The sequence below is a fragment of the Vicugna pacos genome, chromosome 14 (assembly GCF_048564905.1).
Source record: "Vicugna pacos chromosome 14, VicPac4, whole genome shotgun sequence".
NCBI classification, from domain to species: Eukaryota; Metazoa; Chordata; class Mammalia; order Artiodactyla; family Camelidae; genus Vicugna; species Vicugna pacos.
This window is the reverse complement of record NC_133000.1, coordinates 15,525,212-15,549,186: the sequence shown is the minus strand read 5'-3', so window position 1 is coordinate 15,549,186 and position 23,975 is coordinate 15,525,212. Positions and strand designations below refer to the sequence as shown.

Genomic DNA, 23,975 nt, shown 5'->3' with positions numbered 1-23,975 from the left:
AGAATGGATAAAAACCCATGAACTATGTGCTGGTTATCCAAGGAACACTCTTTAAATCAAAGATACAAAATGGGAGAAAAATGGAAAAAAACATATCATGCAAACTGTAACCAAAGAAAGGTGAAGTGACTATATTAATATACTCATAGCTAGTAACAAAAAATGTCACTAGAGACTTAAAGGACATTTTACAGTGATAAAAAGGTCAGTCTAACAACAGAGCCCAAAATACCGGAAGTAAAAATTGACGGAATTGAGGAAATAGACAACTGAACAATAATAGGTGAAGTTGGCAGTGCCCCACTTTCAATAATAAATAGAACAACTAGGCAGAAGATGAACAAGGAAATAGAAGACATGAACAAAACTGTAAAGCATTAAAGAACACTTCACCCAACAGCATATAATCTTAAGTACACATGGATCTTTGTCCACAATAGATCATAGTTTGTGCCATAAAACAAATTTCAGTACTTTTAAAAGAAATAATGCAAAGTATATTCTCCAACCACACAGGAATAAAATTGGAAACCAATAAAAGAAGGAAATCTAGGAAATTCACAAATATGTGGAAATTTAATAGTACATTCCTAAATAACCAGGGTGCCAAAGAAGAAATCACAAGTGATTAGAAAATGCTTTGGGATGAGTGAAAACAGAAACACATCATACCAAAATTTATGGGATACAACTAAAGTAGTGCTTTAGTGAAAATGCATAATTTTGAAAGCCTGTTGAAAAAGAAACATTTCAAATCAATAACCTAATCTTCTATCTTAAGAAACTAGAGAAAGTAGAGGAACCTAGACCCAAAGCAAGCAAAAGGAAGGAAATAGTAAAGATCAGAGTGGGAATAACTGAATAGAATAGAGAAAAATCAGCATGACCAAAAGTTAATTCTTTGAGAAAATGACAAAATTGCTATCCCTTTAGACAGACTGATCAAGAAGAAAAAAGACTCAGTTTATTAAAATCAAGAATGAAAGTGGAAATACTACTGCAGATTTTATAGAAATAAAAAGGATTATTAGAGAATACCATGAACAGTTATACACTAACAAATAGATAACCTAGATGAACTGAGTAAGTACCTAGAAGAACACAAACTACAAAAACTGACTTTGAAAAAAATACAAAATCTGCATAGAGATATACCAAGTAAAGCAACTGAATTTGTAACCAAAAAAACTCTACAAAGGAAAGCCTATACCCAGAAGGCTTCACTAATGAATTCCACTGAATATTTAAAGGAGAGTTTACACCAGAGCCAAATCGACAAAGATATCACAAGGAAACTACAGACCAATATCCCTTATGAATATAGGGACAAAATCTTCCACAGAATATTAGGAAACCAAATCCAGCAACATGTAAAATGGATCATACACCAAAACTAAGTGGGATTTATCCCAGGAATGCAAAATGGGTTCAACATACATAAAGCGATCAATGGTAATATGCTATGTAATAGAAAAAGGGCAAAAACCACATGGTCATCTTAGAATACTCAGAAAAAGAATTGGACAAAACTCAACACCCTTTCATGATAGATAAAAAAAAAATAAAACACTCAGTAAACTAGGAACAGAAAGAAATTACCTCAACCTCATACAGGACATCTATTAAAAAAAAAAAACAGATTGTACTTAATGGTGAAAGACTGAATGCTTTTCCCCTAAGATCAAGAATAAGATGTGGATGTCCTCCTCTATTTCTGTTCAACATTATGCTGGAAGTTCTAACCCAAGCAAATAAGCAAATAAAGGACTCAAAAGACATCCAGATTGGAAAAGGGATAAAACTATCTCTATTTGTAGGTGACATGATTTTGTAAAAAGAAGTTCCTAAAGAATCCACTAAACTGTTAGAACAGCAAGATGTTCAATATAGAAAAATCAATTGTATTTCTATACTAGTAGTCAACAACCTGAAAATTAAATTAAGAAAACATTTCCATTTACCATAGTACCAAAAAGAATAAAACACTTAGGAATAAACTTAACAAAAGTGCAAGACTTGTATGCTGAGAATTGTAAAATGGCATTGAAAGGAAGACTTCAGTAAAGAAAGACATCATCTGATCATAGATCAGAAGACTAAATACTGTTAAGATGGCTGTACTCTCTAAATTGTACAGATTTGATGCATTACCTACCAAAATCCCAGCTGCTTTATCTGTAAAAGTTGTCAAGTAGATCCTAAAATTCATATGGAAATGGAGAGAACCCAGGATAGCCAAAATAGTCTTGAAAAAGAATGAAGTTGGAGGACTCAGTACTTTCTAATTTCAAAAATTGCTGTAAAGCTACAGTGAACAAAGCAGCGTAGTACTGTCTAACATAAAGATATATGTCAATGTAATGAAATTGACAGACCTGAAACAAACCCTTACATTTATGGCTAATTGACTTTTGAGAAGGATGCCTAGGTGATTCAACGGGAAAAGAATAGTGTTTTCAACAAATGGTGCTGAGACTACTGGATATCCACGTGCAAAAGCATGAATTTGGACTCCTACCACGTATGGTATATAAAAATTAACTCAAAATGAATCAAAGACTTAACAATAAGAGTTGAACTATAAAACTCTTAGAATAAGACAAAGGGATAAAACTTCATGATCGTGAATTAGACAGTAGTTTTCTCAATATGTTACCAGTAGCAAAAGTAAGAGAAAAAATGAAATATAGTATACTTCACCAGAATTGAAAAATTTTGTTTCAAGGGACACTAACAAGAAATTGAAAAGACAGCCCACAATATAAGAGAAAATATTTGCAAATCATGTATCTGATAAGTGGCTTGTATTCAGAATACATACAGAACTCTTACAACTCAACAATAAATAAGGCAACCCAATTAAAAAGTGAGCCAAGATTTTAAAGTCACTTCTTTAAAGAAGTTATGTGCATATCCAGTAAGTACATGAAAAGTTGTTCAACATCATTAATCTTTAGGGAAATGCAAATGAAAACCACAATTAGATACAACTTCACACGCACCAGAATGGCTAGAATCAAAAAGTCAGACAATAACAAGTGTTAATAAAGATATGGAAAAATTGGAACCTTCATAGACTACTGGTAGGAATGTAAACTGAGGAATCCACTTGGAAGACAGTCTAGTAGCTCCTCAGTTAAACATACAGTTATATGACCCAGCAGTTCTACTCCTAGGTATTTATTCAAGAGAAATGAAACATAAAAACTTTATACAGCTTTATTCATAATAGCTAAAAGGTGGTAACAATCCAAATGTCCATCAGCAAGTGAATAGATAAACAGAATGTGATCAATCTATCCATACAGTGAAATGTTACTCTGCCATAAACTGGAATACTTTAAAAAGTACTTCAGTATGTGCTACAACTTGGATGAACCTAAAAAATTTAGTGCTGAGTGAAAGAAGCCAGTTAAAGAAGTCTACAAAAATTTCTTTTGAGATGATGAAAATATTCTAAAATTTATTTTGGTGATGGTTGTACAAATCTGTGTATATACTAGAAACTACTGAATTAAACATACAGTTAACTACCCTCTTTAAGGGTAAATTTTATGGTATATGGATTATATATCTTAAAAACCCTCTGCATTTTAAAATATATGTTTATGTAACATGAATGTGATTGCTGATAATCCAGAAGTAAATTATTGTTCTAAGACTTACCAATCTTTCTTTGAGAAATTAGTTAAATTTATAGAATGGATTTCAGAATTAAAACATCTCTAAATATATGATGTTAAACCGTTTGCATAGGGACACTGTCTACTTCCTTACATATTTATCTGCATATAGTGTTTATAAACTGTAAATATACTGACATACTCCAAGGTCAGAGAACAAAATAAACAAAACAACGAAAACTATGGCTTTGGAAGAAGCATATTCTTAAATCCCAACTTGATGACTGACAGCCTATGATCCAAAAGCAGATGCTACTGCAGCTCTTAGTTGATTAGTTGTTATGGCAACCTGATAAATTCCTATACAATAGTAAGCTTACTATACATTGACTAATTTGATTGGAAACAAGGCTTGAGGTAGGTATTGATGAGTATACTGATAATTGATAGTACCTTTAACATCCCGCCTCCACGTGTTTTTCACGCAAAAATACCAAGATTCTACTTAGAACGGGGTTATAAAAGTTGACTTAACTAAGCTAAAGGCAATCTGAGGTCCAACTTGCCAATAAAGATTACCTCAGTATTTAGTGAATGCAATACATTAGAATATTTGGTGGAGAAACTGTTGAATCTTACGGCAGTCCTTGGTAGCTATAGTAGCAGTAGTTGAATGAAGAAATTAAAGAGGATGCAAGTAAGAATAAAGGGCTAAGGTTTTGGAAGTGGCTTTACTGATAAGCATGTTTATGATTTAGCACTTTAATCAGATTTTATAATTGATATCTAAAACTTATGTACTTACATGTTAAGAGAGTAAAATCATGATACTTTAAATAAAATACAGGTTCTGATAGGGAATAAAAGCTACAAATTTGCCAGTTTCACAGTAAACTTGAAATTACTGATTGTATTTGCCCTAGAATAATTTTATTAAATTTGTAGTTATACTACAATTTAAATGGAAAAGAAGTTACAAACTTTGGAGTTAAAACTACTAGGACACCGATATTTTAAATAGGTAAATTATATATAAATGAAGTTATTTTAGTCTGTTGCTTACATTTATTGCTAAGATAATTATATTTTGACATTTTACCATAAAGTTAAAATTTATGGAGTTTTCATAACTTTTGTGTTTTACTAGTCTATTTAAAATCTTTATAATTTGAATATAGAATTTCAGAGATTATTTAAGAATAATCAGTCCAGGTGCACTGTTTGTGAAATTATAAATGTGGAGACTTTTAGAAAGTGTTTTAGGAAAAAGGAAAGCTATGACAAACTGTTGTAATACACCAGAAAGAAAGTAACTCTTCAGGCACTAATTAGCATTCATCTTTAAAGAGTGTTCTCAGAATACATTTTAGTTAATTTGTTAATATATTTCGAATGATATTTCATACATATACACGAACGCTTTTTGTTTGAATAATTTATTGCAAAGTTCAAAATAACCTGATAACATTTGATATCTATATAACTTTGTCATAAAACTTTTGAAACGAATTATTTAAGCATCTTTTTTACTTGATGCTGTCATATAGTGAGACGTTTTATCTCAGTATTCCTCATTTTAATTCTGAATCTCAGTATAAAAACTTGTGTTTGAATTTTAATGAACATAATGAATTGATTTCAAAATACTAATACAGTTTATATAAGAAAACTTCTGTGAGGAGACTGTTAGCATATAAGATAAACTTTTTCTTTTGTTTTTTAAACATAAAGCAGTAACTTATTAAAAAGATAAATTAGTTCATTTTCAGATATAGGCAAGTTTGTACTGGGAGTGTTCATGTTAAGATGGTATATGGTATCATTCACATATAATCTATATGAAAAGTGAATTCATATTTTAAACTCAAACCTAAAATGAACAGAACAGATGATAAGTATGCAAATGCTTTGTTAATAATAGAGTAAAACACACAATACAACTTTTAAACTGGTGTTGTAATCATCCCCTTGATACCCTGAACTTTCTCTGAATGCCAGTTCTTAAAGAACAGTAGAGTGATTAAAAATATATGGGTATGCAAACCCAAATGAACATCTGGAAATCTGAAGTGACAGTGATATTTTAGTTATTAGGAAAGTCCATATAATTTTCTTTAAAAATAATTTCATTTTATTTAAAAATTAGAAAAATTTTAAATATGACCTTTTAGGAGAACTGGCTTTAGAAACTAAAGATTTAATTGTTGCCAATCCTTCAATGGGATACAAAGTACACATGTACAAGATGACCCTTGTTAGTAGGATTAGTAAGAGAATGAACAGATCATTTTATAAGCCATTCAAAAGTAGGTGAAGACACAAATCCTTAGTTGCATATGTACACAAAAGTATGGCGTGTGTGTGTACACACAATCTGAATATACACATATATGCACACATTGTGTATTTTTGTGTAGGGGATGTTATGTCCTTTTTCTACCATTGTCAGTAAGTGAAATAATCCACATAGTCTAGGTAATTAATTAGGATTTTCTTCGTATTAGATTTAAAGAAAATACTAATTATTTTTGAGGGTCTGCTGTATGTCAGGCATTGTGCTGGAAATTTATATACCGTGTTTTCCGTAATCCTTCAAAAACACTGCATTTTAGAAAAGAAGACACTAAAGTTCACAGTTTATTTAATTCGCCTAAAAATCACACATTTAAGTAATAGAGGAGAATTTAAACATAGAATTGCCTGATTCAAAATTCATATTTTTTCTGTCACAGTACTTTTATTTCTAAAAAACAATTAGGAAGCCTAATGACCCTAACAGAAAAAAATTTTTTTAAGTATTTTCTAATTATCACATATTATATGTTGTATTTTTATCTTAGCATTGTAATTGGCTGTAACTGTCTCCCTTACTGACTCATTCTTGTGCCCCCAACTCTGCAAAAAATGCCTAACATACAGTATTTGCTCACTGATTGTCAAATAAATAAATGAGTGGATGGCTGACAGATCTCAGTTGTTTTTCTATATGCTGGTATCAAGCATATATTCTTATCTAAGTTTGAAGATTATTTTCCTTCATAGGACTAAAAATTAAGCTCAGGTTCATTAGTTTAATCATTGTCCTTTTATTTACAGTCATTAATTTCTACTTAGATTTCAGCTGAAATATGTTACATCAGCCAGCCCATTTACAGGTTGACAAGATCTAGTGAAGTGCAAAGCATGATTCAAAGTTCTTACATTGAAGTCAGTTTGATAACACTTCAATGTATAAATAATTCAGACTTGTATGTGAATTGATAGTGTATTCAGGTGAAATGAATTTCCCAGCTTAATTTCTGAGAAAAATCAGATAATGAGTAAAAAAAAGTTTAGACATAGTAAAATTGGGGTGCCTGCAGTTTATCAAGGTGAATAAATCCAGAAATCAGTTGGAAATTAATTTTGGAGCTTGGGGAATCTAGAGCTGTACTGCGTAATATAGTAGCCATTAACTACATGTGCCTATTTAAACTAAGTAAAAATTAAATAAGATGACAGATTTAGTTCCTCATTCTCACTAGTCACATTCCAAATGCTCAGTAGCCAAATGTAGCTAGAGACCATTATAAGGCAACACCATATAGAACATTTCCATCATCATAGAAAGTCCTGTCAGCTAGCCCTGGTCTCAAAGCCAGAGGGAAAGATTTAAGAGCCATTTAGAGATTGGACAGTAGTTACTTCAGCAAACATTCTTCAAACTTCTGTAGTCTCTCTCACTACATACTTTGTTTTTTAAAAAGACTGAAGTCAAGAAGGGTTCATCTTGAGTGGAGTTGAAAACATGCAAACAGTCTTGTGCTAAGTGTTACAATAGAAGGATGTACAAAGTTGTTGGCTCTAATGTAGGAGTAATCTAACTCTGCTTTAGAATGTCAGCATCTTGAAAGATGAGTAATATTTCCTGAAGAAGGAAGTAAAGGAAAAAGGAAAATGTCAGCGGAAGTCAAGTGTGAATCAAATGTCTTGCTAGAGAATAGTAAATAAATCAAAGACCAGGAAATGAAGATGAAACTGTTGACTGTGAAGTACTAGATTGAAAGGAATAGAGTAGATGAATAGCTGGAAAGCTATAGGTGGTCAGTACAGGAAAATACAGAAAGTAAAGAGACAAGCAGATGTTCTGAACCAGAATTTAAAGTAGTGATACTTTCTGGAACAGTATTATAAGAACATGATTTTTCTTATGTCCATCTTAGCAACTTATGAGTAATTACATTAGACAATAATTACTGATTATTTCCCTGAAATTCAGGTTAGGAGAAAAACACCAGACTCTTCATCCTCTGGAGACAGACCTAAATATCTATACAGTGCTTTGAAAATTTCCAGAGTGATTCTAAGAGGTGTTCCCTTTCATCTAGTGCACATCTTCTCACCTAATACACTTTTTTGATGCTGTGGGTCATGTGAAAAATTGCTTTTTCTTGTTCTCATTTTACATGACAACAATTAAGTAAAATTGAAGTATTTGGCTAGGGAATTTTGTATTATTTTTAAATGCAAAAGAATATTTTCAAAGTTATATTTAGCAATGATTAGTATCTGTTGAATATTAGGTAATAAGGTGCAAGTTATACCTGTGTGTTTGTTTTTAAAATATTGTTCATGCATTATTGTGTTTCCTTTAAAATATGTGCAGATATTATTAATAAATCATTATGCCCTGACATTTGAATAGTCAATTTTTATATAACAAAGCATAAATAATGAATTTTGAGACTTATGTTTAATAGTTCAGATTCCAAGGTGGTACCTAGGTCATGTATTTTTTATCATAAATGTTCATTTGAATTTGCCTCACTTTAAGTTGTTACCTGATATAAATTAAGTTTTAAGTCCAAAGCACTGGGAGTTTACAGAACAGTTTAAATGGGAAAATGAAGTAACTTTTTCAATAGCACCAATAATCATCTCTTAGTTTACTTTTTAAAAAATAAATCTGCATTGGACTAAATGATATCTCAGGTTATCTTTGCTCTAACTTTCCCCAGGCTATATGCTCTGTTTGTTTAGGGGTGTTCATGTCAGGCTTGCGAATTTCTGATATCTACCTATGCATGTTGGCCCTTCTCTTTCCTTCCTCATTTCAGAGATATCTTTTTCTGCTTTCCTTCTTTTTTTGAAAATTATTTCCTTCTCTAAGGAAATAATTTTATATTTGATCCTCTTAAATTTTTTCTGTCGTCCTCCATAACTTCTCCAAGCCATTGTATTTATTAGGGAGCATTAAATTTTAATTACATTTTTCTAAATTTTTCTAGTGTTCACTAATGTATGTACTATGCATAGTTACAACTTTAAGCAGTGACATTTCTTTATAGTACATTTTTTGTGTTACTGTTTAATGTACATTTTGTATAAGTATTTCCATGTATCAGAAAAGCCTACTTGTAAGAATAATTTAAAAGTCTACATGATATGACATTATTTACAGTCATTGTCAGCTTTAATCTGCCCTTTGGTGGTAGCCGTCTTATCCAAAATATATGTTTCAAGCATATGTTTATCTGTTATTCAAGAAGTAATGTAAATATTAGTAGTATTAAATATTTAAGTTCAGAATACACTTAAAATGTTCAATAGCTCTGCATATCTCTGTTCAGAATACCAGAAGTTGAACTGTTGGCACATGTTCAGGCAATTGGCTTTTATCACTTGTCTACTCGCCCCCTGTTGATACTATTAACTCAAACCAGGTATTAAAAGCATTTTCACTAATGAATAACAAAAGAAAACTGACTGACTGATCTATCCTGGGAGTAGAGTGAGGTCTTGAGCACAGCACCAAATCTATTATGGATATGGGGATGTAAGAAGTGAAAGAAACTGAGTGGAGAAGAGGAACACCTACTTGAGTAGTTTTACAAAGATTGTAATGAAACTGTCAGGTCTGAACTCTGATTTTTTAAAGGGGTTAGGAATTGAAAGATCAGTGCATTAGAGATATATATATATATATGAGAATGATGATTTGTTTTTGTGAAATTTGAAGATGTTGAAGAATCTCATTTTTATTTTTTCTGTTTATATTCTGTTTTTAACATTTTTAATTGATTTATAATCATTTTACAATGTTGTGTCAAATTCCAGTGTAGAGCACAATTTTTAGTTATACATGAACATATGTATATTTATTGTCACATTTTTTCTCTGTGAGCTACCATAAGATCTTGTATATTATTTCCCTGTGCTATACAGTATAATCTTGTTTATCTATTCTACATTTTATAAGCAGCTTATACGACTTAATAAGAAAAAAAAAACCCAATCCAAAAATGGGCCAAAGACGTAAACAAGCAATTCTCCAAGGAAGAAATACAAATGATCTATAGGCACATGAAAAAATGTTCAATATCACTAATTATCAGAGAAATGCAAATTAAAACTACAATGAGGTATCACCTCACACCAGTTAGAATGGCCATCATTCAAAAATCCACAAATGACAAATGCTGGAGAGGCTGTGGAGAAAAGGGAACCCTCCTACACTGCTAGTGGGAATGCAGTTTGGTACAGCCATAGTGGAAAACAGTATGGAGATTCCTCAAAAAGACTAGGAATAGACTTACCATATGACCCAGGAATCCTGCTCCTGGGCATATATCCAGAAGGAACCCTACTTCAGGATGACACCTGCACCCCAATGTTCATAGCAGCACTATTTACAATAGTCAAGACATGGAAATAGCCTAAATGTCCATGAACAGATGGCTGGATAAAGAAGAGGTGGTGTATTTCTACAATGGAATACTATTCAGCCATAAAAACCGACAACATAACGCCATTTGCAGCAACATAGATGTTCCTGGATAATGTCATTCTAAGTGAAGTAAGCCAGAAAGAGAAAGAAAAAATACCATATAAGATCGCTTATATGTGGAATCTAAAAAACAAAACAAACAAACAAACAAAAACAAAAGCATAAATACAAAACAGAAACAGACTCATAGACATAGAATACAAACTTGTGGTTGCCAAGGGGGTGGGGGGTGGGAAGGGACAGACTGGGATTTCAGAATGAAGAATCTCATTTTTAGAAGTACAATCAAGTATTTCATAATCATTTTATGTTACTATATTTGCAAAATATGCTCTGTAATATTCCTCTATGCTAATAGAGACATCAATGATATGAATCACAAAATGATGGATAATTTACCAGGATTCCTCACCTGTCACACTTCGGAGAGTTACTTTGTTTTTAAGATTTCTGTGTGCACCAAATTAGGTAATGTATGTCAAGAAGCTGTACTAATTCATTTATGATAGAGCTGGAAACAGTTTGGGGGCATATTTTATCTCAGGTAAAGTTACTAGTTTATCATATGTAGTTGTTCTCTTTCTCCTTATCATATTGTACGATTTTTATGAGATTATGGGAAATTCTACTGCATTTGTGCAGAGCAGTGTAAAATGGCATAGTAATCCAGATAATTTGAAGATAATGTGAATTCTACATTTTGAAGCTGGACAAAAATCTCAGTTGATTATTTGCCAGAAATCTATGAGTGGGCTTAGAATTCAGTTAGGCACCGTATTATAAAATAGCCCTGGTTTGATCTGTGATGTTGGCAACAATGAAATTATTCTTAACCATATATATATATATATGTCTATATGTGTGTATGTATATGTTTCTTCTAATCAGCTTACATTTTCTTTTAGACTTCTCAGAATAATTATCTCAACTTGTATTACTCAGTGGTGTAACTTGAATCCTATTACTTCCTTTTTCTGCCATAACATGAAGGCAGAATTTTTGTCTGTTTTGTTTACTACTTTAGCTCCATTACCTAGAATAGAGCCTCACATTGTAATAAGACCTCTATAAATGTTTGTTGAGTGAATGAATTCTATGTATTTCTCAGTCCTCACTGTTCAGCTGTTTATTCATTGAACAAAAGTTACCTAAAATCTGTTATGAGCCAGGCCCTAAGGTATAGCATTTTATAAGACAAGTTAAAGGTGTTTACTTTGAGGGGAGCTCTTGTTCTAGTGGAGTGGAAATGGCTCAGTATACAACTAACCAAATAACTGCACAGAATAATTTCAGATAGTGATAAGTGCTAGATCAAAACAAAATAGATTGATTTGGTAGAAAATGTGTAAGGGTATATATACCCTAGAATTTGTTGGGCAAGGAAGATCTCTCTGAGGAGATGATATTTGAGATACCTGAGTAATAAGGAGCCAGACTTGTAAAGATCTTGGGAGAAAAACCATGATTTCACTATTCCTCCAAATAAAACTATGTAGAGGAATAAATTCCTAGATTTTATAATATGCATTTTGTAGTTATCTACTTGCATAAAATCTCTCAAGATTTGAGAATCTTTTTGGGGAAAAAAATTCCACACTGTAAAAGGTGATTATTTTTTCCTCTTGCAATTTTTCTCTTGGTTATCTTTTACTCTAACTCCTGGTATTTTCTCATCCTGCAGCATTTTTTTTTGTTTTCTGCTTCATTATTTCTGCTCTTTTGTTTCCTTCCTTTTATTTTCTTTGAATTAGTATATTAATTTTCAGTCTTTTGTAAGTTTTTAAAAGTCTGTGTTTTTTGACAAACACAGTTTTGCCTGCATTCTGGGATTTTAATGTTTTGGTTACAATTTACTTCTGTTCCAATTCTTTTTTTTTTTTTTTTAATTTATTTATTTATTTATTTATTTATTTATTTATTTAACATTTTTTACTTCTGTTGCTTTTTAAAATTATAATTTCTTCCTTATTCCACAAATTACTGAAACTTTTTAAAATTTGTAAACATTTTTAAACTTTTTAAAAATTGCTGGTTTCTAACTTAATTGTACGTAGAGGACATACCATACTGGATCATTTCTTTTGATCTGTAGAAGCTTCCCTGTTTAATAGCCTTGCCTGAAGATTTTAACTTCTTAGCTTTACATTTAAGGATCTTCATGATTTAGCCCCTCCTTATCCTCCCAATTGTATCTGTTTCAGTTGCATTTCTCAAACTAGTTTAAACTTCAGCTATGCCACACTTCTTCCCATTTTCAGATTGACCATGATCTCTTTTTACCCTCATGATTTCATACATGGTATGTGTGTTCTCTCCCCATCTTTAGCTCGTTAGCTCTTGGTTATCCCTCTAAACATTATGTAGCTATCATCTCTTCCTGGAATCTTTCCTTATCATCCTGGGCTGAGTGGAGGCTGTAGTACATTGTTCATATCTTTGTCATACCATTTATTACACTGTACAATTTATTGGTTGAATACTTGTCTGCCTCCCTTACTAGACTGTGTACTCCTTGAGGCCTTGGACTGGGACTGTGATTTATTTTTCTTCTTAGTGTCCTCAGTACGTACAAGAGTAGGTGTCACACAGTGGGTGTTTAATAAATGATTTTTAGATGAATGAATAAACTTAACCTCCTGCCATTTTCCTGAGCATCTTATTATAGTTTAAAAGAGCTTGTTTATCCTTTCTTAGTTAATACCAGGATATCTTAGTTGTGTGTATGCTGTTTGGTTTCCTTAGTTTGATTTCTTTTCCCCAAGTTTGTAGTGAATGAATTCATTCACTACAGTAGTGTAGTGAAGGAATTACTAGTATTTTATAGGGCTCTATAGAACAACCAGTACTGATAGATGATCATAATTGAAAGAGATAACATGTATGTAAAGCACACAGCATGGTGTGACACAGCAAGCAGTACATTGGGTCTTGGACCCCATTAAGAATTTAATGAAATCTAATGAAAATAGTGAATCCTTTCCTAGAAGACTGTTATATCTACAGAAAGTTTTATGTACAATTCTGGGTGGTTCACAAACCCTTTGAGTGGATGTCTATGGCCCCCAGGTTAAAAACTCCTTGCCTTAAACCAGTGCTGGCCTCAGGTAACATCCTTTAGTAATTCACTACCTCTACCAAATTCTAACACTAATAAGGAAAGGAGTTAAAGAAACAAGTTGGGTTAAAGAAGTTTTAAAGGACCATGGATTTGTTTGAGATTGATTTAAAAAAAATGTTTTCGAAATAAAAGCAAACTGAAGATCCTTCAGCCCACTTTCAAAATTGTAAGTTTCTTTAAACAACTATTGGATCACAGTGGTAATCAAGAAGAAAATAGCAGAAAATTTAAAAAACGATATCGAAAGCATTCTATTATAGTTAAACTGAGTAAAATTCTTAGCTTGAAGTGCACATATTACTAAAGAAAGAATAAAATAGGTTATTCAACTGAAAAGGTTAGAAACAACATGGTAAGCCTACAGAAAACAAAAGAAAGGGGATAATACAAGTTGAGAATAGAAATTAATGCATTAAAAGAAACCTACTTAGATGACTACTGTAACCTCCTGACAGGTCTTCCTGTATCTGGTTTCTACACTGCAGCCAGGATGATCCTCCATAGCACTACTTGCTCACAAGACCCTTCATAACCCGACTTCTGACTACTTTTCCCCACGTTTCTCACCTTTTTCTTGTAACCCTTTTTCCCCAACCGTTAATCTCCTCCTGCCCTACTCTCCAACTTTATAGAACTAAAGAACTTCTTTTGGTGCACTGAATATGATAAACCGTTGATGAGATTTCCTCTCCTGGAGCTTTGTATTTGTTCTTCTCTGTACCTTAAAGGCCTTCCCTTTCTTCTTGCCTAGCTAGTTCCTGCTCAGGCTTCAGAACTCAGCTTAAAGTTTACATTCTCTAGAAAGCCATTAAACACAAACACACACTTGCACACACATGTATACACACATGCTCAGGTAACAGACTAAGATACTTGGTCCTATGTGCTCTGATAGTACTTAACTTCTCTCATAGCACTTACCACCAGTCAATATCAAAGAAATGTTTGAAGAAGAGTAGTAATTGAGATACACCATCAGAAAACATGTTTCTAAAGTTACAGTATTTAAAATGATTAAAATAAAAACATATTTCAGATCAGAAGAATATTTTGTGTGCTAAGGAAGGTGTCTTAAATTTAGTAAATTGTATTGGTTAGCTCTCTGGGGAAAGAAATATTTTTGGGTCTTCTCCAGATAAACTTTAGGTGCATTAAAGAACTAAATATAAGCAATAAATTATATAAAACTAGAAGAAAAGAGAACCTAGCATTTTTATCAAAACCTCTAGGTCAGCATTGTCTGATGGAAATATAATGCCAATCACATAAGTAATTTTAAAAAATTTAGCCACATTAAGAAAAGTAAACACAGGATAAATTAATTGTAATGATGTTTTATTTAACCCAATATGTTCAAAATATTATTTCAATATGTAATCAATATAAAAATTATTGAGAAAATATTTTGCATTGTTGAGTTTTTTGTACTGTCTTTGAAAGCCAGTGTATACTTTACACTTACAGCAATGTCCATATAGACAAAAACAAGCCACATTTCAAGTGCTAATAACCAACCACAGATTAAATTTAAAAGCAATAGAGAATGTCACAAAGGAAAAAATAGGGAATATCAGCTACAGGAAAAATAAACAGTTGTATTAAAAACTTGAGAAGACAAAATGGGAGAATATTTGCAGTATAATATAGTTGTTTTTGATGATGATGATGCAAAGAATTTATATGAATTGCTAAGAACATGTAAGACCCCAAAAGATAAAGGGTAAGGTGACAAACAGCCAGTTTATGAAAAAGCTAGTAGCAAATGTAAAGGTAGCGTTTAACTGCACTAATAATCAAAGAAGTGCAAATTAAAACAATAGTAATGTATGATTTTCATCTATCAAGGTAGCAGAGATTTTAAAACTACAATTTCTAGGATTGCAGAGAATGTGGTTAAAGGGTGTTTGAGAATTCATAAAACCCCTTTAAAAAGCACTTTAGCAACAGACACTATTTCTGTTTCTGGGAATAATATATCATAAGGAAACAGTGCTAATTATAGAGAGGGGAAAACTGCATACCAGAGTGCTCACTTTGGCGCTGTGTATAATCATGGAAAAATGGAGAACTTCCTGAATTTCTTAATTAAGAGAATGGTTAAGTAGTTTATGGCATAGTCAGTCATTTGATGACATACTTTGAGTAATAACATGGAAAAGTCTTTTTTATAATATTAAACCAAAAAAAGATAGAAAATTGGAGGTCTTATTTTCCCCCTTAAATATAAGGGGGAAAACTAAGCCTATGCATAGAGAACAAGTCTAAGAAATTTATCAGAATGTTAACAATGAGTATTAAGGTAGAAGAACTTCAGATTTATTCCAGTGTTTTGTGTTTCTGTTTTTCAGATGTCAGAAAATTAGTGTGTATTACCTCTATAATGAAAAGAAAACTACTCACAATTATGGGATTAATTTAACATTTTCGTGTATAACTTGAGGTGTCAGACTAATTCAGGTGTGCTCTTCTCATGCTTTACTATCAACTTATACTTTTAGGAAAACACAATACTTGATAACTGATGAAGTAAGCATAGATGATCCAGTTATTCTGTGATATGCCTCCATCCTTGTTTCAGGGTGAAGTTTACTGACTTTCCAATAAAGTCCTCTCTTTTTTTTTATTCCTTTACTTTTGGCTTAAGTCTGACCTCCAGAAAAGTGAAGTAATACTTTTTTAAACAAATGTGTAATCCCCATTTTCCTTCCCAGTTTCATATAATTGAATAGCTCACATTACTCACATTTAATGTGTTGATGAACTGATTTATTCTATTATTCTTTTGATTAATATTTCTTCCCCTCATTTTAAGGTTATTCTGGTACAAGTTAACCCAGGGGAAGCATTTACAATAAGAAGAGAAGATGGACAATTTCAGTGCATTGCAGGTAAGAATGATAATTTATTATCATTTGAGAAAAGACTAAAATTCATGATGCCTTAAAGTGTATGCTTGTGGTTTCTTCCTTTCATTCCCTCTACCACCACACCAAGGCACAAACTCTGAATACCTTATGGCTTAACTATTGCAGTAGCATCCTAATTAGTCTCTGCCCTGATTTCTTGATTAATCTTACTATATTGTTGATGTCACTTTTCTGCTTGGAAATCTTCAGTGAATTCAGTTTAGGCTCATTAGTCTTTTTGGAAGATCATTTCATCTTTCTTGTCTTGGTTCCCACTTTCCTTTCAATACTGTTTCCCTTCAGTCTTGCTAAGTTCGCTTGTTCCACTGTCTCTGAACCTTTCTTATACTTTCTGTACTATTCTTCTTATCTAGAATTTACCCATATTTCTATCACTTCCAGCCTATACAGATGCTTCCAGACTGCGCTCAGATCTTATCTTTTTAAAGGTTTTTTGTAAAGTCTTTAGTAAGCATCCCTTCCAGTCTGTTAGCCAACCCCCTCCCCACATTTGTGCCAAACAAGAATGTCTCCAGGTATCACCAAAGGTTCCCTGGGAAGCAAAAACTACCCCCAGTTGAGAACCACTACCCTATGCAAAGATAAGAACAATAAAAAGGTCACCAGCTTTGGAATTAGAGAACCTAGATTTAAATCTCAACTCTGCCACTTATTAGGTGTGTAAACTTTTGCATGCATAGGGGTTATTTAACTTCGTCATACATGTTTCTCATCTGTAAGTTTCCTATCCCTGTTAATAATAGCACACCTCATAGGATAGTTATGAGGGTTAATTAATATGCATATAAAGTACTCTAAACTAGACCTGGCACGTATGATGCATTCAGTAGATGGTGACGACGGATGCTGTGATGGTGTTTAATAGAAAATGAACCCATCTCATAAAACCCCAAAACACTTCTTGTAATACTTCTTCTAGTTAATATTTTTAAAGCTATTTAAATTTTGTATGTTTAGTGGGATGGGAAGAGACAGACTGGGAGTTTGAAATTTGTAGATACTAACAGGCGTATGTAGAATAGATAAACAAGATTATACTGTATAGCACAGGGAAATATATACAAAATCTTGTGGTAGCTCACAGTGAAAAAGAATGCAGCAATGAATATATGTATGTTTGTGTATGACTGAAAAGTTGTGCTCTACACTGGAAATTGACACAACATTGTAAACTGGCTATAACTCAATATAAATAAATAAATTAATTAATTAATTAATTAAAATAAATTTTGTATGTTTAGCTTAGTATGTTTATTCAGTCTCTCCAACTAAGTTTTAAGCACTTTATGGGCAGATGCCATTTCTTACATTTCTTTGTATTCCCTTCAGTTCTTGGCCTTTTGCATATTGGGTACCTAATAGTTTTTGCTTTCATTTGAAAAGAGCATGTTAGAAGTAGAGTGACCATATGCTTTATTGTCCAAACCAGGATACTCTAAGAGTGGAAGTGGACCCTAGAAATTACTCCAAGATGATTGATGTCAGCCAAGATTATCCCTCACTCCCTATTTAACCTGGGCTGTCAAATCGATTTAATCAAAGAAGAAATAGACCTAACGCTTTCTAGAGAAGCAGTTGGCCCAATAATTACAATTAAAACTTTTGCCATCTAAACCTTACATACATCTTAGAGCTAGCACTTTCTCTAAGTTAATTTAAGTCTTTTGAGCAGCAGTTATTTGGTAAGTTCACAAATAATGAAGTTATTTGGAAGGGTCCACGTATTATGGACTTCAAAGAAACCAGGTAGTAGAATTTATAAGCAGTATAATAAACTTCGCCGGTCTTTACATGTCAATTAGGTTTTCATAAAAATAATTTTATTTTTATACTTGGTACCTCTTAGAATGTAAGTTTTTAATAGAACACATACCTTAGGTTTATTTGTACATCTCTTTTCAAATTATTTTCATTACATACTGTTTTGATGGAAGCATTTTTTTCTTCCAGTTTTATTGAGATATAATTGGCATATAGCACTCTGTAAGTTTAAGGTATACAGTGTAACGATTTGACTTAGATACATCATGAAATAATTACCACAGTAAGTGTAGAGAAAATTCATATGATGGAAGCATTTTAGGTAATATAACATTCATCTTTTCAAACATGTCTGCTAATGGGGATTCTCATTTATTGTTTTAGTGTGACTTAAAGTGCAAAAACTGATGGTTGACTTTGGATACCAGACTTTGAATTTTAAATAACTTATGTTTATTTTTTTTTAATTTTTTTGGCAAGGAGAGGTAATTAGTTTTTTTTTAATCTTATTTAAATGGAGGTCTTTAGGAATTGCACCCAGGACCTCATGCATGCTAAGCACGCACTCTACTACTGAACTATACCCTCCCCCTAATAACTTACATTTTAAAAGTCAGTTTGTAACTGTAATTTGTAAACCCCCTCTCTCATAAAATCAATTAAATTGATTTTTTTATGTAGCAGTTCAGTCAGGACCAAAAAACCTATCTAGTTTATAATGTGTCTGTGGTACTAATGATATCCTAGTAGTAGGAATTGACTACCATATGAAGATATTTTTAGGCAGGGACATACCCTTTGCTTTGTTAGATTGTAAGAGTGGGGACAGTTTTAAAGTTACTGCCGGACAGAGTTTTAAAAACACAGGAAAATTTAGAGGGAGCCATACAGAAAGTAAAAACTCTCCCCTCTTTATATTTTTGTTTTTTCAAAATTTTAAAATTGAGATATAGATGGAAGGTAATAGTGAACAAAAGACTGGGCTTGAAGTCTTTGTAAAGCCCAATGTGCCCTCACTCCAAGCAAGAGAAGACAGGAGGAGAAAAGACTAAGGACTGCTAGAGCTCATCCTTTCCTCGCTTTTCTTGCTCTTTGCCCTCATTAGTTTCTATCACATGGAAATCATCTTCTTGACCTAATTCTTGAGCTAGGTGAAAAGTAAAAGTATAAATAGAAGTGGGGGCAACATATGAGAAAGAGAAAGTCTTAAGGGAGGAAAATCATATACCTATGAAACTGTGATAAAAAATAGGGTCCCTAAGGCATCAAGTTAGGAAAGCTTTTCTTTTCTCTTCATAGCCACCATGTTAATAAAACAAACCTCTATAGTAAAACCTAAAGAATTAAGATAAATTCAGTGTAAGTTAATAAGCATTAATAGTTTTATAACATGTCAAGAAATTATAGAAACAAAAACCAAGTTAAAGGATCGCAGGGAACATTAGATATCTAAATAATCCCCATATTTTACTGGAGACTCAGAATTTGTGAGTTATAACTAGTTATGGGCAGAGCTCAATATAGTACTTTTTTCTACATATAGCATACTGCTTGGATAGACAAATTGCTAATATTTTTTTTCATGAATTTACTAAGTTTCTGCTGAGGTATTCTGTGCCAGCTGCAAGGGCTTCAAAGAAAACTATGACACAGTTCCTGCCATTCAAGAACACAGTGTATGTAGGAGGGGAAAGGTAGGGAGACTGACAGTTGTATCACAGTGTAAAAAGAACCATTAGAGATATGCATAGGGTGTCATGGGAGCATAGTGGGAAGTAATCACAGAGTGATTATGTCAGGAAAAAACTATTCAAAGAAAAAGTGACATTTGCCCTATCTTTAAGGAAAATAACAGTTGGCCAAATGGACAAAAGGGGTCTCAAGAAAGCATCTTAGGCAGAGGGAATAGCATACAAAAAGCAACAGAAGGAAAGAACGACTTATTTGAATAACTGTAAAGAGGTCAGAATTGCTAAAAAGTTGTATAAAGGGAATGTGTACAGAGAAGATCTGAAAATATAGTCAGCTTTTGAAATGGCTTGACTGTCATACCAAGAACTTTAACTATTATAAAGGTGAGGAAGTGCCATCGAAGGAGATTATGCAAGAGAGTTAACATCCAATTTACAGTTTGGAAAGATAAATGACATCTTCCTATTCTGTTAATATGTGGTCATTGGTTAACCTGAAAATCTCCCTACTTCAGACATCTGGAAGTGTTCAATAAAATGTAACAAGTATTCTTTTAAATGCATTGTATAGCTTCTCTTTTCCCTCCACCCCTAAAAAGGGGAGGAGGGTAGAAATTGTCCAGAAATAAGGACTTTTTAATATTTATTTTTAAAATACATTTCATATTTATAATGAAAATAGTATACTTCATTTGATTTGATCATTTTTAATTGTTCTATACTATTCTTTCTGAGTCTAATGCAGGATTTGATGCCTGTCTTTCCTTACCCTTTGCCTTATTTTATGTTCTTTTAGACAATGCACAGCTCTTTAAATATCTAAAAGTATAGTTCCCTGCCTTTTACCACTTTTCAGTTTGCCATTCTGCTCATTGGTTTGTTTATTTATACTACCTGATTCTAACCTATACTTCATTTTTGCCATCTTAAGCCATTACTCATCGGTTTTAAAACAAATTCATCATCACTTTTGAAATCAAAGTACTATCTTGAATCTGTTTTTTTTTCTATTAAAAGTTATTTTGAAATACCTAACAACTTGATGTTTTTATGGTTTTTTTAGTGAAGTACATTGATAGCATGTCAACAAATTGTCTTGTATAATGGTAGATATTACGAAAATTCATTTTTGTCTGGTAATTGTGTATAAGAATGTAAAAATTCATTGAGTGAATAAATCTTATGGTTTAGTATTTTTTAACATTTTTTTATTGAGTAATAGTCATTTTACAATGTTGTGTCAAATTCCAGTGTAGAGCACAATTTTTCAGTTATACATGAACATACATATATTCATTGTCACATTTTTTTTCTCTGTAAGCTTAAGGTTTAGTATTAAAAGCTCTTTGTAACAAGTACCTAAAGAGCCCTTCTTAGTTCTGTTTTGTGGGGAGTTATACAGAACAGAGAGTTAACCAAAGTTTCTGAGTTTGGGTTACTTGTAAGTTCCTAAAAGCATATTTTTTAGAGAGTATGTGATGAACTCTTAAGATCCCTGTTGTAGAGCTGGCTTTCCTGGCAATAAATTGGTACCCATCCTTCAGACATCATCTGTTCTGTGAAGTGTGTACAGACAAGATCTTTCTTCAGTTTCTCTCCTCTCCTACCCGTGGATACACATACAGAAATGAGGGCAGAAATTAAGTTTTATATATATTTGTAGACCTAGTGCCTTGCTTAGCACACAGCACATAGAGAATGATCAGTAAATGTTTAATTAAATTGAATGAGAAAGAGAAAAAACTAATCTTTCTTGAGCATTTCTATGTGACAAGTAAATGAAGTCTTTATAGACAGTTTTATCTAAATATCCTACTTACTGAGAGGCAGGTTTAGCTTTCTTTTTTCTTCACCCTTTTCTTTCTTGACACCTCAAAATGAATAAATAAGACTAAAGAATAAGAATTTATTAATTAAAAATCTAGTGGTTTTACATTGTTATGGGACTTCTACTGTGGTGTAACTCCATGCTGCCCATGCCAGATAGAAATTCATATATATATGTATATATATAAATGAATATTTAGACCAGTTATGCTTGAACAGTTTTTATATACTCTGGCCCCTTCAAATGATATATTTTTAGGAGAAAAAGATATTCATTATTATTTAATTTTATTAACCTAATAAGGCAGTAAGTTAAGTGCATACTACCTGGGTTTGAGTTTTAGTTCTGCCACTTACTGTTATATCAGTCAGATTATATTAAGCAATTCAGTAATTATTTTTACATCTGTCTTATACTTGTTTATTTGGAGGAAGAGTGTGTGTGTGTGTGTCTGTTCATTATATAGAACTTGGACTATAATTAGTCATAGAGATTATTATAAGAAATTAGACCATACCTTTTGGATATACTATTTATATTATAAAGCCCAAAGACCTACATCAGATATATCAACCCAAGTTATATTGATCATGGATTAACCGATCTCCATTTCGATGATTTGTTTTGCAACATTGCTTCCACAGTTGCGTTTCAGCACCAGTGAGGACCTTATATTCTTCATTCATTCATTCAGTATTCAGTAAGAGACAAAAATCAAATAAGCAAGCACTCTTTACTTATTTCCTCAAGCTTGTTTGACAGACTTTCTCATACATCTTTATGGAAAGATAAAATAAAATTTGATCACTGACCCACTGCCAGTCTGAAGCTTTGTCTTATGTTATATTATCCAGGACTTTGTTCTTTAAGGCTCTCTTTCTCTGCATTTTTAATCAGTAAGCTTTGACAAAAATAAATGACATGTTTATAAAATTATCAGATATGAGACAGTTACCAAGGATGACTTGGTTTGAGGAGCCAGAGCCCAAATGAGGTGATGAGGATCTTGTCTACATGGGAGGTAGACAGTGGGGTCCGGCAAGGAGAATCAGAACCTGAGTGTGTGAGGAAGGAATCCTCATGGCATGACAGGAGGTATCAGAATCCAAGGAAGCCCCATCCACACTGGGGGGCAGCCTAGCATAGGAAATGAGAGCCTCAGTTGAGTAGGGAAGTTATCCTCATAGAGGACTGGCCTGGTGTGGATCAGAGCCCAAGCAGAGTAAGGAGGTAATCCACATGGTGGGCTGAAGGGTAGCATGGGCTGATGTGGGAAGTCATATCCCAAATGTGGTGAGAAGAGAATATACACAAAACTGGAGTGGGCGGCCCAGCAAAGGGCATTCGAGCTTGTGTGTGACCGCACGGAGCCAAGGAGAGAAGGACATCCACATGGGGGTGGGGGGCAGGGAGCTCAACATGGGATGTCAGAGTCTGAGTGGGGTGAGGCCTGCAACCCCACTAGGAAGGTCACCCAGTGTGGGGGTGTGGGGAGACAAGGCGAGGTTGAGGAGAACATCTGCCAGGAGCAAGAATGGTGGCAGAAACGGAAGACTGATTACATACACAGGGGACAAAATCAAAGAAGCCATTATATTAAGAATTATGAGAGCAGAGAAGGAGTCATAGATGTGGAAAGGGAGGAAACAGGAATGAATCCTGTGGCAACTGAGTCAGAAAAATCATACATTTCTGATTCTTGGTCTGGGGCAGAGAACATTCAGGAATGAGACTAGAACATATTGTTATCCCAGAAAGAAGAAAGTGCTCAAAAATGGATGGAGCCATGTCAAAAGGACATCATGGCCTGCTTGGAGGAGCTTCCACTAGCAAAATTGGGCATAATGTTAGAAATGGATTAAAGCCCACTGAATAAAAAGGGAAACTGAGTTCACACAAATATGAATAAATAAATGAATAAATTGAAAGTCTGATGAAAAATGGACTGCTTACACAGTTTCCTGGGGTTTGGCTTGAGTAATGTTGCACCACCATGCACTTCACAATCGCAGAGGGCTTCATCAAGGCTACCACAGTGGGCCAGGTGGGCAGAGTCTTCTTCGTGGCTGTGATGAATATCACTGGAGCTGGCCTTTATGTTCTGCAGATTCCTGAGCGCTTCTTCCCTGGGAAATTTGACATTTGGTTCCAGTCTCTTCAGATCTTCCACATCCTGGTGGTGGCAGTAGCTTTTGTCCACTTCTGTGAGGTCTCCAACCTTCAGGAGTTTCATTATGGCCTAGAAGGTGGCTGCACTGACA

At 33.2% G+C, this 23,975-nt stretch overlaps 1 protein-coding gene across 4 annotated transcripts in view; it reads left to right on the top strand.

The window, feature by feature from the left end:
- Positions 1-23,975, top strand: part of FNDC3A (fibronectin type III domain containing 3A) — a 145,749-nt gene that overhangs the window by 34,454 nt on the left and 87,320 nt on the right. For 3 of the 4 annotated variants that reach the window (XM_072976219.1, XM_031684554.2, XM_072976221.1), the window contains exon 3: positions 16,320-16,395. In XM_072976219.1, the coding sequence (XP_072832320.1) occupies positions 16,320-16,395 (76 nt within the window). Of the gene's footprint in view, positions 1-15,907; positions 15,965-16,319; positions 16,396-23,975 lie in introns of those variants that run through there. The other variant, XM_072976222.1, reaches the window with a different exon arrangement.